This window comes from Aspergillus caelatus (assembly GCF_009193585.1).
Source record: "Aspergillus caelatus strain CBS 763.97 unplaced genomic scaffold BDV27scaffold_110, whole genome shotgun sequence".
In the NCBI taxonomy this organism is placed as follows: Eukaryota; Fungi; Ascomycota; class Eurotiomycetes; order Eurotiales; family Aspergillaceae; genus Aspergillus; species Aspergillus caelatus.
The window spans coordinates 14,473-31,254 of record NW_022475373.1 but is presented as its reverse complement, the minus strand read 5'-3'; the positions used below and the strand labels follow the sequence as shown (position 1 = coordinate 31,254).

At 47.2% G+C, this 16,782-nt stretch overlaps 4 protein-coding genes across 4 annotated transcripts; 1 reads left to right on the top strand and 3 right to left on the bottom strand.

Annotated features, from left to right (window-relative positions):
• Positions 1 to 1,808: 1,808 nt before the first annotated feature.
• Positions 1,809 to 3,740, bottom strand: BDV27DRAFT_165394 (cytochrome P450; the record flags this gene model as incomplete). Its single annotated transcript, XM_032073914.1, has 7 exons — positions 1,809 to 1,862; positions 1,924 to 2,052; positions 2,120 to 2,567; positions 2,619 to 3,008; positions 3,057 to 3,292; positions 3,381 to 3,472; positions 3,521 to 3,740. The coding sequence occupies 7 exons, from the start codon at positions 3,738 to 3,740 to the stop codon at positions 1,809 to 1,811; spliced, it is 1,569 nt and encodes a 522-aa protein (XP_031926650.1).
• A 542-nt stretch (positions 3,741 to 4,282) lies between these two features.
• BDV27DRAFT_146013 (CFEM domain-containing protein) lies at positions 4,283 to 5,825 on the top strand (the record flags this gene model as incomplete). Its single annotated transcript, XM_032070505.1, has 6 exons — positions 4,283 to 4,366; positions 4,415 to 4,550; positions 4,596 to 4,768; positions 4,911 to 5,353; positions 5,403 to 5,470; positions 5,530 to 5,825. The coding sequence occupies 6 exons, from the start codon at positions 4,283 to 4,285 to the stop codon at positions 5,823 to 5,825; spliced, it is 1,200 nt and encodes a 399-aa protein (XP_031926649.1).
• Positions 5,826 to 6,844: 1,019 nt separating this feature from the next.
• On the bottom strand, positions 6,845 to 8,466 carry BDV27DRAFT_158660 (neutral amino acid permease; the record flags this gene model as incomplete). Its single annotated transcript, XM_032072724.1, has 6 exons — positions 6,845 to 7,075; positions 7,130 to 7,327; positions 7,376 to 8,066; positions 8,120 to 8,192; positions 8,241 to 8,254; positions 8,306 to 8,466. The coding sequence occupies 6 exons, from the start codon at positions 8,464 to 8,466 to the stop codon at positions 6,845 to 6,847; spliced, it is 1,368 nt and encodes a 455-aa protein (XP_031926648.1).
• A 2,393-nt stretch (positions 8,467 to 10,859) lies between these two features.
• BDV27DRAFT_129728 (GlcG/HbpS family heme-binding protein) lies at positions 10,860 to 11,959 on the bottom strand. Its single transcript, XM_032067269.1, has one exon. The coding sequence runs from the start codon at positions 11,870 to 11,872 to the stop codon at positions 11,264 to 11,266; it is 609 nt and encodes a 202-aa protein (XP_031926647.1). The 5' UTR covers positions 11,873 to 11,959; the 3' UTR covers positions 10,860 to 11,263.
• Positions 11,960 to 16,782: the final 4,823 nt, after the last annotated feature.

The window sequence follows — 16,782 nt, the reverse complement described above, 5'->3', positions numbered from 1 at the left end:
CCTCCTGGCGGAATCTTCGCTAGGTGGGACAACCCAGGAACACCACTCCAGGTCGTCCAGTCAGGTTCCTCGTCCAGGCCCTATTTCGCATTCCCGTTGGTTGTTTGGTGGGTCTTCCGGCGGGCCGCTCGGTAAGGCGTCCTGTTGATCGACAACACTGCGCCTTTCAATACGAGGTGGTGGGCCTGGTGGGCTGCAAATTTTGCGAGCAGTCCAATAGGAATGAGGGTCAAGGGTGATGTCGAGCTTTCTTCGCTTAGGGAAGTTGAGCTAAGCTTGCTCTGATAAGATTAAGATGTGATGCTTCGATCGGAAAAGTTGCTTCGTTGGTTTCGTGTTGTCGTTAATGGATTGCGATGAGATACTAGTACATAGCCCTTGCAGTCCATTATAGTTGGGCTCTTCTTGGATGGTATGATGTTCACGAGTCCGACTGTTGGCCGTCGTGAAGCATCTTGCATCAACATGCGAGAAGCGTTGTGGTGTTCTATCCCAAATTCATCGAAATCACTCACCCTCCTCATAAAGCCGCATGAAGCCTGTGACCTGTCTCTCGAACACAAGTCCCAGTCCCCTTGAACCACAAGCCATCACTTGCCACAGGCTATAGAGGGCATACCGTAATTAACTTAGTTGAGTAGTTCACTATTCCTTTTTCGTTCTCCAGGTTAGCGCATGGAAGCCCCACTATTGATAATGGTATTGAAATATATTTCCACACTATTTACTAGTCCACCTCATGATTCAGTGCTCACGGCCATTCTGGGAAGCATCAGAACTACGCCAGGGATCCCGTGTACCATTCCTCCAGTAGGAGGTTGTCATCCAACCTTGTACATTACGGTGCAATAATACACGGCTTCATGATGTTGGCAAAGCGTAACCGCAAGGCGGACTTTGATCCATATGCTGTCTCTGATCATCAACGGATACCTAGCCCTCGGCTAAAAAATTCTAAATAACAGCCAATAAACAGATTATTAATCACAGGAACCTCAGTAAATTACTGGCTCATCTATATGAATGCCACCTATTGACACCATGATCCAAGTTAAAACCCTTACCTCTATCCCACATGCACTAGCTACGGTCGATAAAAAGCGAATGCGTTACAAGTATTTGGAAATGCAGGCACAGCCAAACGAGCAATTGCTGGAGGAATTTAGAAAACCAAAGCATGTTGAGGGCATATACACACGATCTTTATGCTAGCACTCGTCGGCATAGATTGGGCTCCCTGTGCTCTCTCGCTCATTCAGATGTTGTTTGCCCTCAGGACTCAAAATGTATTTACTCACTTTCATCACAAGATCTGAGGTATCGGTATATGTTAGTAGTTGGAGCCTGTTCAACGTAGTCTAACCTGGACAGAGGCGCGACAGACACGCTACAGCTTTGCAAGCCCATTTAAGGCCACAGCCCACATATTCTGCCGCCGCAAGCCGGGCTGATGGCCGTTCTGACGTCAATATCAACTAAAATTACCAATAGAATTTATGATAATGAGGATCTCGATGAACTCTTCATCGTCGCATAGATTTCTCAAAAGCGCTGTAGCCGCTGTAGGTACACCGAAACCCTTTTGTCAAAGAACTACACGTGAGCGCGCCATGTACCAGGCCACAGTCAAGAGAAGAATATATAATCAATTACTGCAACCAGTTGAGAGTGATAACTATCGAGCATTGCAACGCGAATTGGGGTGATATTACATAGATAGACGGCGCAATCCCACGTCGGAATCGCTATCTGGAGCTGTGGGTTACGTCCTCTTCGCTCTGTGTGCATCGTCCGTCCGCTTGACTAACTCAGTAATACTTGAGTACCCCGGTGCTCCCAGGTACCCCTCGGAGAGTTTCTGTCTATATGATATAGAGTATACATTCTACCGAAGGTAGACAAAAGCCATCAACGACGGCGAACATTAACATCAATCGCCACCGGCTTATGCAACCAATATGATGTCGTCTGGATCTCCTCATCACTCCGGAGTTCAAACGCATAAGACTTTAAAAGCTCCGGGATGGCCTTGTAGATTTCACACATCGAGATCTAAACATCAATTCATCAGTTTACACATCAACGGATAGATCGTACTGATAAATGAAACGAAACTCACATTCTTGCCAAGGCAAGTCCTAGCCCCCATCCCAAACTGCATAATATACCGATCCATCCTACTAACATCACCATCAATCCACCTCTCGGGTCGAAACTGATCTGCATCTTCGCCGAAAACTGTCTTGTTGAAATGCATAACCCCGGGGTTCACGCCTATCCGCGCATTACCGGGGATATAATGGCCGCCGATCATGCACCCAGCTGGGGGTGCGTGACGGGGGAACGAGACGCCAGTGATTGGGTGCATGCGGATTCCTTCTCTGATGCAGGCAGCTAGGTAGGGAAGTTTAACAGCCTCGTTGTAGCAAATATGCGGGGTACTAAGTTGGTTGCATTTCACGGCAGAGTCAATTTCAGCGGTGAGCTTTGCGTATACGCGGGGGTTGCGGAAGATATGATAGAGGATGCCGGAGAGCGTGAGAGCTGTTGTTTCGCTTCCGGCAAAGCTGCGTATGCCTCTGTTAGCATACAAACACTCATGAGCGGAGAGAACCTACAATGCACCAAACGACTCCATCTTGATATCGTCAAGCACGAAATCAAGTTCCTTTCCTCTTTGTTGCGAGATTTCGAGCAGCTTCCCTAGGATGTCATGTCGCTGAGGCTTAGACTGGGAATCGCTTTGTAGAGTAGCGAGGCGGTCAGCAAGCATTGCGTTTGTCGCCTCAGTCAGATTTCCTAGGGCACCTAAAGCCCGTCGGACCTTCGGGATCAAGATCCCAGTCAGCATGAATAAGCCCCGGACGTAGGTGGGCATATTGGCAGCCAGGAACTGGACAGGGACCAAATCCTCCGTTGCGTTAATGTACCCTAGGTGGTCGTCGCCGGCTTGCAGGAAGCCGAACATTTTACTGAAGTACAACTCGCCGATCACGTCGTATGCGTACCTATACAGATATCAGCAATTGAACTATGGGGGAGGTAGGAATAGCTACATTCGAGTCCATATCCACAGGTCGAAAGACTTCTTGCAGTCAGCCATCTCGGCTAGTTTGTCGAGCCAGACGTCAATGCACTTCTCAATGTACTTTTCCGATTGGAGGATGCTTGTCATTGTGTAGACATGGCTAACGATGCGGCGGCGCTCCCCGTGTTGCTTTCCGCCTTCTGATGAGAAGTGGTCTGGGAATCGTGCTGCTCTTATCAGCCGTTGTTCTAGACAGACTGGACTCTGGCGTACCCCATGGTGGTCTGAAAGCCAAATAGAAGTCGGTCTAGTCCGTTAGTCAGTGAGATTGTGCTCTGAGCGAGGGCCGTACCTTGGCTGTAAATGATTTGGTTCCGTAGAGCGTTTGGATGGCCTCCGGGTCACTGGTGATGAGCTCGTTTGGGGCGATGCGGACTACGGATCCTATACTTTATAAGTGTGGTTCAACCATATCTCACCGAGGAACGAAACCATATTTCGCATGTAGCTTCATCTGCCTCTTTTCAGCATCCCCAGGAAGCACATGAAGAAGCGTCCAGACTCTCGTGATAGACGCCCAGAATGGTCCAGGAAAGTTGGCGAGAGGGTGAAACCATCGTGTGTAGACGATCCAAACAGCCCAGTACGTGACAATTCCGACGAGCGCGCCCTGACCCAGCAAGGATCTTTCCGGAAGTCTCAACAAGTCCATTGTTGGCCTGATTCAATCGCACAGGTGTGTAGCGATCAGAGAAAGAACCCTGCGGGCGCACAGCCCCCTTAATATAGGGAGACCCACCCACACTCTACTAGTTCTACCTGTAGATAGCTTGAAGGGGTGGGGCCGGTAGCGACTCCCTTAATACAACAATCAAGTACGGCGCACTTCCATGCGTATCTAGCACGAGTCATGTCCGGAGTCCAGCTCCACTATCCAAATCCAGATGTGGGGGACAGGACGAACCAGTTCGCTTTGATTGCAATACTAGTGCGATTCAAATCAACCGCAAACCACCGTCTCGCAACGGCCCGGGATGGACTGGTTTAGTGTCACACTAAAGAGTGATCCTGGTCAGTTCGCGATCTTTTATTCGAGTGCAGTGATCAGTTGCATGAACTCACGAGTGCATCGCGAATGGTGCCAAGGGAATAGTTGAGAAGCCAGATTTGGATAAGCACATGGGCGAAACATTTTAAGGGTTGATGTCCACCAGGTCTTCCCAACGCCAAACTGTGTCATGCTCTTTCTTTACCATGCGAAGGGCTAGCCTTTCTAGCCTCTGGGCTGTCGCTCTACTCGTAAATGGAGTTACTTGTCAGCAAATGCCTCCATGCGCGGTAGGCTGAATTCACCCAAGCGCGGTAGTGTGGGCTAATAGTTTCCAGGCAACATGTATGGAGACAGGGCTCGGGGGGTCGTCTTGCTCCCCGATTGATACCCAGTGTATTTGCGCTGATACAGCGCTGCAGCAGGATATCAGTGGCTGCAATGTCATGACGTGTTCGGTTAAAGAAGCATTGAGTATGTGCCTCTAGTAGAGCTCACCTGCATCGCTGACTTGCATAGCTTCGCAGAATGCATCAAACGCAATGTGCGGGATCGAGCCTCAAGATATCTCCCACATCATGACAACCGTCACAAGTGTTTTTATGAGTCTCGCGATAACATTTACCATCATGCGGTGCTCCGAATCGCGTGATCACTTTGGGCCGGAGGATATTTTCGCCATCTTAGCCTTGGTATGCATCGGAAACAGACGTGAAAAAAATGAAAGCTAATGCGATGGTAGATCTTCGCAGTTCCAATGGGAGCCCTCGAATACCCAAGTATGTTAGGTTTCTTCTCAAGCTTGACCCAATGCTAATCTCATCAGTGGCGAAGGATGGCTATGGGAAAGACATCTGGATCCTTCCCTTTGACAACATTACGCGCATTGTGAAGTTCACTTGGCTCCTACAACTGCTCTACATCCCCTCCCTCGCCGCAACCAAAATGGCCTTCTTATGTCTTTATCTACGCATTTTCCCAAGTACAGGCATTCGACGAGCCACCTGGTTGCTTATAGCCATCAACGCCATGTACCTTCTAGCCTATGCCTTCGGAACCGCGTTCAACTGTCTCCCAGTTTCCTATATCTGGACGAAATGGCACGGGAAAACAGAAGGATCGTGTCTCAATTTCAATGCCTTTGGCATCGCGAATGCGGCAACCAATATTACGCTGGATCTGGCAGTTATCGGGCTTCCGCTGCACAAGATAGCTGGACTTTCTGTCAGCTTGTCGAAGAAGATTATGCTCTTGTCCATGTTTGGGCTAGGATTCTTGTAAATATCCACTTTACCTCCCAGACAAACTGATCGCTAACCTATGTAGTGTAACAGTCGTCAGTATCCTCCGACTCCGGGTTGTGATCACCTACGCAACAACCACAAATGCCACATGTACATCCCCCTATATCTCTCCCAGCAAGGTTCATATCAATTAACCTTCTATCCCGCAGACGACACTGTTGCCACCTCTTACTGGTCTATAATCGAATGCTTCAGCGGCATAGTCTGCATCAACCTACCTTCCGCCCGCCGGTTCTACCGTAAAGTCACCCACTTCTGTTTCGGCACCCCCCAGACGGGGCAGGAAGAGAGCTATCAGAATGTGACACCCGGTTCCTCGTCTACGCCTAAGACAAGCAAGCTGCCGATGAAACTATCGATTCTCAAAACGACTGAGACTACAGACCGACGCGAGGAGACGGGGACGGACACGGAGTCTTTGGTTCCGGTTTCCAGGAGCCGCTAGGAACCCTTTTCTTATACAGGGTATGACTGGTTAGTAGAGTTTCTCTGGGCTATTCCAGTCTGCTAAATGTATACATACTTCAGATTAGGCGTACCACAGCATATTAGAACACGAGATGGGCCACGCAATGTCACGAATTTTACGAGGGACGGGACGGGAATTAGTCACTTTAAACTCTGATTACTACAGCTTTACTAGTACTGCCTACATTCTAAGGTTCTGGTAGAAAAGTAAAGGGTATAGCTGAAGATAATTCATTTATATATCTAGCTTATAACCCCAGCTAGTAAGTAATATTTTATAGGTTAATAGATTTATAAAAAAGAGCAGGAATATCCAATGGTTAACCACAGCTACCTTCCCTGGATCTACTAACCTAATATATAATAGGAGGAGCCTCTTTATATATATCTTGGCACCAAGAACGTATTAGAGGTTGGGTCTTACTAGTCTCTAGAATAGCCACGCTAGATCGCGCCAAGCAAACCTGCTCACCGACAAGTCTTCATCAAGCAGAGAGCTAGACCAGCCTACCGCAGGACTCCCTTTCAAAGAACGTATGAAACCAGGGATGGTAGTGCTCTGGGTCCCGCCGGTGGTGTTGTCCATTCGCCTGTCTGTGCAAAACTCTCCCCCCCTTTCTGTGACTTGTTTCTGCCTGAAGCTCTGGTCTATTCTTATGAACTTAACGTATAGCGTTTTAACTATTATTGTTACGTGTACGTCTATGCCAAGGTCTATGTCACATATCGACAGAACAGAGGTGTCTCGTTATTGTTCGTTAGCAGGACCGAAAAGCCGTGAACAACGGCCTATTTACATTTTTAGATCATGTTGTAGTTGGGATGGACTATTTACATAATGAAGGATTGCTTAAAAAAAAAAAAAAAAAGGCGTTGTCTCACATACACTAAGACTGCCTGCCCACTCCTCACTGATACCCCGTGCAATGTACCCCACTGGCTAAAATACAAAATCCAGTTTCATGCTCAGGCCACTGTAACACTTTGGCCAAGCCACTATGTGTCAGTGTTGGCACAGGTAAAAACAGTACTGCTGGCATCATTATGAATGGCCGTCCCAGAAGCATATAAACCTAATGCACATAAGATAAGCCCAATCAGTGCAATTCCAATGTTGAGTATCGTCAACAATATTTTCTTTGGGCTGGAGAACCATTGGCCATAGTTCAGGTGCAGCCAATAGATTCCACTCAACCCGTAACTGAACCAACTCGCGAAGAGAGCACTCTGGAGAACCGTTAGGCATGTTTGTTAAAAGGCTTTGATGAAAGGGTGACATACGATCAGGCTGTTCAGATTGCTGAAAACAGGAATACCCTCTGAGATGATCCACGCGACAACCCAACAGGTCAAGCCTAGTGCGAGCCAGATACCGACGGACTTCCAGCTGCGACTGTGCAGTAGATCTGACTTGCGACAGGCCCGGAAATAGATATACTTCAGACCAATGTGGCCATTCACAACGCCAGCGCCAACAATCTGGTACTTATTAGCAATATTCCGGGTGTCAGATGGATCAGTTCGTACCGTTGGGATGGCAAGGCCGTATGCAACCTTTTTCATCACAGGTCCGGCGGAGGTCAAGGCAGGAGAGTGAACATCAGTGCCAACGTAGTAGTAGATGACGACAGCGGCAGTGAGATACAAGCAGATCTCGAAAGATTGCAACATGAGTAAAGACTTGTTGAAATCCTTGGGATTTTCCATTTCAGCAATGAGACCAAAGAAGGCGACATGAGCGCAGTAGGCGAAGACAATATTAGACACCGCCTGGAAGCCAGTGTAGAGATTTGTCTCTACCGTAGCATGAATAATCCGATCGGGGTGGTCCTGTACACCCACAGAGATCATGGTAACCATGACCGCGCCGAAGATGCTCAGGAAGGAAGCGAATGAAACCCACGTCATTCCTTTCATCGTTCGCGGGATGGATAACACCATCGAAATGACCATACCTACCACACTAAAGACGATTGAACAAGTGCCGTGCTCGGTGATCGTATTCATCATGACACGGAAGGTCAAAATATGACTTCCCATCACAAAGATGCAAAACAGAAATTGACCTAGACCGAAGAGCTCACGCCCAAAGCGGCCGAGCAGAATTTCTCCGGCATCTGCCAGACTCTGTATGTGAGGATAACGCTGGCGAAACAATCCAATATTGTAGCCTGTGTACAAAGCGAGAAGACCGAGGCCAACGATCAAGATAACACCCCTAGTTCACTGTCAGTCACCGGATGCGCATTCTCCCTTCCTTGTAAAACTTACGGGACGAGACCCAATGTCGCCACGGCAGCTGGCAGAGACAACACACCCAGGGAAACAGATTCACAAATCATCACTACCTAGCAATTAGCGATAGCCTTGGGCGCATGACGAACGGACTTACGCAAGCCACATTGCCTAGTTTCTTTTTAGCTTGGGATAAGTCTTGTAGGGAGACGGGATACATACCACCAAGTCAAGGTCTTGTACTTGATCTCAGCGTCCTCTTCACTTCCAAATGCATCCTGAACTTGACCAGCCATGATATCCCTCTTTTCAGCATCTACATCATATTCCTCCTCTTTCTTGTCCACCCCGTGAGTATTGGGGTACGCTGGTAAAACATCCATGGCGTGTGGTCTAAGTGACTTGTACGCAAGGCAAGAGGATCGGGGGAGGGCGCTGTAAGAGACTGCTGTATATAAAATCAAGATATGAGATAGGAGAAAGGGTGAAAGGGGTGAGGAAGGGCCGGAAAGCCTGCAAAGATGTAGGAAACAAAAAGGCGGGTGAGACGGGGGTACCGTTGCCATCATACGGTGGATCCTGGGGTATTTGGGGTACACTCGACTGAAACCACAATAGCTAATCGCCGGTGTGGAGTAGCATGATTATTCCCGCATTTTGCAGTTCTCGTTACCTAATTGCAATGGCCCTCAGCAATTCAACGGAAGATGCTGATGATATGTGGGTCTATAGTATAGGCCCCAGAACCCACCATCGTTCCACACCCCGCCATTCCCATTGGCTCATGAAACATTTTAAAAGGTGGTTCTCCATGTTTTCAGAGAAGTTGTCTAACTTGTTGCGGGGAGACACGTTTCGTCCCATACGGACTCCACTGTCGAAGCAGAATCGTAGTACGCAGTATGGCCTACTGTCTGTCTTATGTCTTCCAATATGTTTCTACAGTCAAGACAGATGGATGGTGTGACATTTTAAGGTTTCCAACAGGCCATTAAACCTCGCACTAATCAGAAATTGAGTACGGGAACGAGGCGAGGATTGGCTGAATGGGTTCTAGCTTCAAATAGACTTTTTAAGACGATTCTAGAAGGACTATCGGCCTATTAGGAGGTATGTTCTGCATCCATTCCATCCTCATTGGGTTACTAGCCAGAGGATCCCATGCCAAGTTCATATGGCTTGTTGGATGATCCTCCCCATTATAGTTTGTCAACATTAATTCTTATCTCTCCCGCTATAGACGACGGCCAACCCCTCACCGATGTAACCCCTTGCCCTAAGCCCTTATGAGTCTTTGCTCTGAACCACACATGCTGGGGGACATGACACGCAGCCGACCCAATCCGGCTTCTGAGCGCCATTGGAGAACCCAGCAGGTGTATGCTTCGCATCGCCCAGTGGTCCCTACTGAGCAAGTATGACAGGTGGGATGGACATCTTATTAACATGACTCCACCTAGAGCTGGAATGCTATTGGCAGCAGTTGTCAGTTCCTGGCCTGGTCTTGGCACTTGAAAATACGCTCAAGGACCAAACGCGGTACCGATCCTTCAGGTCGGACGGAACACGCGGCAAATTGTGGCGGTGGCGCCTGCTCCTCCGATCCGGACTGCTGTATTCTTTCAGGTGCAGAATCGTTCTCGGGCACAACTTGGCCCAAGATATGGTTATCTTCTTCTATATTCGTCTGTACAATACTGGTGACAATAAAGGCAAACTCCGGTTCAAATTTCGGAGCCCGTAAGTTCTTGTTGGCGAACCACTTTTGGCAATACTAGCTAGCTATGGATTTCTCGCAGTCGCCACGTCAACGTCAAAATTCAGACACAAAGTGGCTCTGACCTGTCATGTAAAAGCCCTAAGGCCATATTGATAAGAGATAAGTGGACAATGTGTAGCCAGTGGTAGCGAATGGGGCAATTTGAGAAAGAAAGAACCCAAGGAGTTGAGCGACTTGAAGGTACTTGCGGCCGAATTCGGCCAGCGAATTTAAACTATTTGGGGCGAAGTGAAGGCCAGTAGTGAGATATCAGTATCCAGGAGGTTGCCAACTGTTCTGTTGTCGAATTTGATAACTACAAGTCGTTGATACAGCGCACTGGCGTCCATGAATATGTCGGCCACATTGTTGGCGTCCATGCGCTCTGCGTTAACAGGGCCACTGTGCCATTCTGGAACATAGTATTAGGAGGCTTAGGACCTTTTTAATATCTTCTAATAGTACCCAAATACAGTCTAGTCTTATAAAAAGCTGAGCTTACTTAATTCTAAATGATAATACGTAAGTCGTAGATTGCTTTGGAACTTATGGATCTCCCTTATCATATTACCGTAATAATTTACGAAACACCTTTCCTTTTTTACTTCAGCTTATAGATAAGCTGCCGAGCCAAACACAGCATTGTATGGTTCGAATGTGGATTAAGCAAAGACAATTCAAGTTACGGTATCAGTGCAATAAGCTCGACGCATCTTAGTTTTGCATCATAAATAACCTATCTCCGATCCACATGAGTGAGCCACGCCTACCAGGATATTTAGTTCCGTATCTCCCGGTGTTTCTGCCAAGATGTAGAGCTACCATACTTGGTAGAACTGATAGTCCGCTTAGGGATCAGCCGCCGAGTCATCAAGAGGCTGAGCTAAACTCAAGTTCAAAGCACTAATACTAAATCTAATTGGCAAGTGGCAGTGATCCCGATGTAAGGTGTTGTATGGCGCCGACAGTGGAGTATACTATCTACTTTGACTTTGTACATATTTGTATGCTTCATAGTACAGCAGCAGAAGTTATTAGATCGAAACACCTCATATCTAAATCTAATCACTATCTTAACGGTGGGGCCAAGTGTTTCGAAAAGGAAAAGCAAAAGCAAGGGAAAAGTGGTTATATACATAGCTCTACTTTCTCTGTGGTCCCAATCACTAACTGAAAGTCCATATTAACACCTACATTGTACATCGAGTCTCCATCGATATCTCAAGGTCGTACCAAAAGAGACCAGAAAAGTGCTTGCTATACATCCCAATATTCTCAATGGCCATTATCACAGAAACAGCCTCATGGCATTGCCCAATACGAAAGTAACAGACACCAGTCCTAGTAGAGGCCGACCGAAACGAGGCGATGGACTGGACTTCGCCCGTGCTCCAATAGAACATCATGCCTAGCGTAATAGTTTATACCAGCTTTTCTACCACCTTCTGGAGCGCCGCCATCGCACAGGCTTCGTCGAGATCTCCGCTGGGAGCACCACCGACACCGACAGCGCCAATTGTCTCGTTTCCGACTCTGATTGGCACGCCACCAGCGAGAACGAGGAAATCATTCACCGCCACAAGTTGGGCAGCGCCAGGATTTTGGATGTTCTTGACCATAGTACTTGTCGCTGTGCGCGACGATGCGGCCGTATAGGCCTTTCGACGCGACGCCTCCGGTGTGTGAATAGCTGCATTGTCAGCCCGCAGCAGGGCGCGTAGGACACCCGCACGGTCTACTACAGCTGCTGATACACTGTATTGCTTGTTGGCACAGTCCTGTACTGCATCCTGGGCGATTTCGAGGGCTAGGCTGAGTGGAATATTGTGTTCTTGAAGGGTGTTCGCAGATGTAGCGGTTGAGAAGGCTGCCGCTATGCAGCCAGCCATGATCCAGAGCTTGGTCATCATTGTTTCTTTTCGTCTCGGAGTTGCTCGTAGTAGTATGCTGATTGGTGAACGAAGGGTAATGATAGGTTTGAAATATCTTTCGTATGAATGTGTTATGCAGGATTGTGACGCAGTGGGCATAGATGAGAAGGTGTATGGTTATTCGCCATACTTAAGTATGATTCCAAGCAGAGGCAACCCACGCCATCGGGGAACTGCCAAGTCGCCGCCCAGATACCAAAGCCGGGACTTTGCGACGCTGTGATGCTAAAGACTACAAATTGCTAAATCTTGTACAGAGAACTGATCCATGGAATTCAATGCTGCGCCTCCACGAGAGCGGAGGGATCAGGGTCCAGGAGGCGATGATCTCCCGCAGGCCACGCTGCCAAGCCAAACGTATAAATTGGCTACCACAATTGTCTGTCCTGTGATTGAGCTAAATCGCAATTACGGTTCGCTTAATTCTGAATGTTGACTGCAATTGCTATTTAGGGTAAGGGTGCCAAGTGTGGGGAAGCGGAAATGGCGGAGTGGCTGAGAGACTGTCAAGTCAAGTAAGCGGCAGGAACAGAAGAATCCAATTGCGCTTTAGGCAGCATAATTCTGAGGTGATTTTGGGGCTTCCAGACCATTATATGTCACCAGCCGGCAGCTACCGAGCGGCGCATACCGCCGAACGCCGTGATTTCATGTAATCCGTTCCAGTGTAGTGCTTAGAAGTCTGCTGCCATGTGGATTTTGCGATTCATTGAAACACAAGTACTCGTCAGACAGGTTTTCCCTTGGCCTATCTGGCGACTTTTTCAACAGAAGAAAGACGGACTTCAGTTCTCAAGTCTGTCGGCTATGAACAAGGGAACCGTGGCAGCTAGAGCGCTTTCTAACTGACAGGATATTACAATTTGCTTGAAGCTCCCAAGCCTGGTTGTATTCCAGCGCCACGATGGGAGATCCACCTTTCCTTTGGTGGCTTAGGCGGTCTTCAGTTCGAACTATTGTGGACATAAGAGAGGACGGTATGATTCGTCAACGTGGGGAGGCCCATCGCTTCCATGTATGAACGTTACAAAGAATGACTGCTTTAGCATAGTTTACCATCATGGTAACTCAGTTTAACAACGGATCCGTGGCAGGCCTAACCCCAAGCATGCTCATAGGTCCTACTAATACTCAACGCTAGGTATTAGCATAAAGTGCCGGTATTATATCCTGAGGCAATCACATTCACACCACTCTACCAGTCGAATTATATTTTCTATGTACTTATGCTATAAAGTCTAAACGTTGATGGCTAAGGTACGTTACTCGGGCAGCCGAGCGACCATGTTCTTTATATAGGAGTAATCGACTGCTAAGCCCTATAGTTATGAACTAGGTCTTGATAAAGTCGGGACAGAAATCAAATGACTATTAAGGGGTTGTCCAGAAGTGGTTCTTGAGTCCCTACCTACGTATACACGTAAAGCACAGTGTTGAGGGGAAATCTGCGTAATGTCTATGCGTTCCTCCAGGAATATGCCAGGATAACATATCAACTCTACTGCCCCTCGCAGGCTCAGCTTTACATATTTTATAGCTTTCTATCGATTAAATATGAATGGCAGCTCGTGTTGAATGCCTGCATGGAACGCCTTCGGTGTTATTATAGTAGAGTGATAGACGGATTTATTCGACCGGATATTTAGGCTCCAAGTTGATTGATTGTTTCAGATCACACTCGCCTATTAGTATCAGGTTGCCATATGCTCGGCTCCTTCCCTTCACATAGTAAATAAAGCTGTTCAATGACACCGATCACACCAGGATATGCCGCACGAACCACCCGCATATCCATGGCTGGCGCGTCGGCAGGACCAAAGCCACGAGCGCCCACTCTTCCCCCGGTCGAACGACTCCAAACATTGTTTATTTGCGCCCAAAACACACGGAATTTCGTATTATCCTCTTGTTCTTTCAGAAGCTTGATTATATATTGTTGTGTGGCAAAAGGGGCTGAAGAGGGTGGGGAATCACTTGCATCATTGTATTACAGTGAAGGGTCAAGTGACGTTTATAGCTCTATGGATCAGTAGTGAAGAACGCCTTGCCATCAAGTTTCGAGTAAATGGAGGTAAATCTTTCTTTATCGGGGCCTCGTTCTCGGGAGAGGTTGAGGAGGTAGATGTGTCCGGATTAGTGTTGGTTCCAAGTTCCATCAACTTCAGGATGGCACCTAGGAGGGTAAGGCAATTCGCTCCATCAACAGCTGTGCCCAAGGACGCCTGCTTTGCGCAAGCCACAGTTGTGTAGACGGCCGCAAGGAAAAGCGAGGAGCTGAGAGCCACGTTCTTGGTTGAAATTGCCGCCAGATGTGAGAAGAAGTATGTTAAAGAAACAGAGGCGGGTAGCGTGTGTGATGCGCAACCATCGGTTCATGGCGGTGTTATATATCGCATGGTGTATAGGAAGCTTTGGGGAGACCTTCATTTCTAGTGTGGACGCGTTGGTGGCACCCAGCTAATGGTAAGATATATATTTCAGAAGCCACAGCTATGGATCTTCATTTGAAATTGGCATCAGTTGGAGATTTCCAAGGGAATTTAGCACCACTGAAGTCCCAAGGAATTTCATATGTAGTTCCAGAGACTTATTCTCTGATTCCTTGCTTCTTTGTCTCTCTCTCACTGTCTTTCTTTTTCTTTTGTCGGTCGTTATTGAGGACAAAAAACTATGACTCTTTCCATGTAATTGAAAGCAAGTAAGAAACCAGTACATATGACCATAGGGTGTGGAGAACAGGGCTTCCCGTCCGCTCAGCCGTACTTAAGCCAACTGTGTAAGCTCGGCCAAAGGACAGTGGCGCCCTCTGGGGCTCGCTGCTTTACGGGTGAGCGACGCTAAGTTGTAGGGTGATTGCGGGTGAGCTGGGTGAGCTAGATGATTTAGTGCAGGCTCAATCGCACATTGAGCTATCCTAGTGTCTCCATTATATGAAATAAATAAGGAGGGTATCTTTTACGCTTCATCAAAGATTTTATTCTCTCTTCCAATCTTTTCCTGACTTTGCCCTGGTGTTATCATTTACATTTGCCGATACAATGTGACAGCATGTCAGATATATCTGAAGAAGAGCAACGACGACGAAAGGTAGAGGAGCTTTGCAAGCTCGGCGAGTTACGCGGCTTCACTGAAGAGTACTAACAAGACCAGGGAAATAAAGAAAACGGGGTTTGCCATAAGCAACGGGCTCCAGCTACTGATCAAAGATACGATCTGGCCGTCGAAAGGTGGAAGATGTAAATATATTTAACCTCTGTTCCTTGCATGGATGACTAATCATCACAGGTGGATGTTGTCCCCAAATGAACCCGAAGACAGATACTTTACAAAGGAGGAACCTGACCCTCCTAACCAGATTTTAAAGCTTTTCTCGGAGAGTTATATTGCTCAACGCAAAGGAAACCTCCCATCGCAGCATTCAGTGCGCCATAATCTTTTCTGCTTTGTTGGCGAATGGGAGAAAAACACCTGTCGAAAATTGCCGAATAATGTCAAGGACGATGTCTATAATGTCTGTGCTCCCCTACATCCTTCAAATGGCTCCGAACTGATTGAATTGGATATTCAAAGTATATTCGGACTGAACTGACACAAAAATATGGATTGGAGACAAAACACCGAGAGAAATTCGTGGTGACTGCTAGGGATCTTGATCTACTTCTTAGACATCTCTTTGAAGAAGATGGTCATGATTATGTCCACGAGCGCTATAGATTCCAGGAAGCATTTGCTCTCTCATTATTTTCTAACTCTGGTGCTAGAGCTGGCGCTATTGTTGAGTCTAGTGCTTACCGGGGTAGTAATGAAAGCCTCTACTATAAGGTATGTCGGCGGAATAGAGTGGCTTTAGCTAATCTATATACTTACCTCTACTTGAAGCATCCAAGTTTTAATCTCCAATGGGGGTCAGACAAAAGGATCAAATACTGGGTCACAATAGATCCCGAGTTCCTTAAATGGCATCGCTACGATGAGAAGCTGGTGTAAGTGCTCCCAGTACTTTCAGTGTGATCTACAATTAATAAAAACATAAATAGTCCAAAAACTTGGATTCGTGAGCAGGAAGTCCTTAGAAGGAACTTTGCCTTCTATGTTATCGTTGCAGGTATTGTGGATAAGGCTTTCAAGGGAATACGGACCATTGATGAGTTACTGGCAAGGACTCCTCCGAAAGGACGAGAATCATGGACCCTTCAGTGGGAGGACAAGGCCCAAAACCTGCTAGTGCTTCGTATGGTGACAAGTAGAGGGGTTGACCCTACACGCTCATTGACCTTTTCGTCGATACGTCATGGGTTCATGTCCTTAGCACAACGCGCCTGTTTTCAAGACCCTTTAGGGATCCACGGAATAAGAGGCAGTGTTGCAAATGCGGTTGACTGTATGGCCTTTTACAGCATATATTTGGTATATGAGCTAAATATGTTACAGTGAAGGCATCTGAAGCCACCCGGAGCCAAGCGTTGGATCACCAGAACCCCGATACATATCTAAAATACCAGTCAAAATATAAGCGTGTCGACATACAAGCTAGCTTTTGGAATTTGGAGCCCGACTATGAATGCCTCCACACTGAAGAAAGCATGAGCCACCACCGTGATCCTAACGTTCCTCAAAGGCTTGATGCCGCCGCTACCGCTGAAGTCGAGAATGACGAAGAAATGATCGAGTTATACCGCCGAGTTCATGAACTGACGAATACAATAGGTAAAAGGCCACATGAACATGATGACTTGGTGAATGAAAGTGCAAAACTTTACAACAAAGCTGCAAAGAAACGCCGCAATAAAAAGAAAGAATTTATTGCCAATTGGTGGAACACCAGCTACGATGAGTATATTGCCGGAAATGAATTCACAGAGCGGGACCAGACATGCATTTTTATTATCAGCTGGGTATAGGTTCAGCTATAGAACACTCCAGGACCGAATACCCTAAATGTAGAGCTAAATGTCTCGCACTCTATACACGCTTAGTCTCAATTCGTATCATGCTACCTGTCGACATAT

Coding starts and splice junctions, on each gene's coding strand:
- BDV27DRAFT_129728 (XM_032067269.1), bottom strand. CDS start 11,872: ATGCCCACTGCGTCACAATCCTGCATAACACATTCATACGAAAGATAT.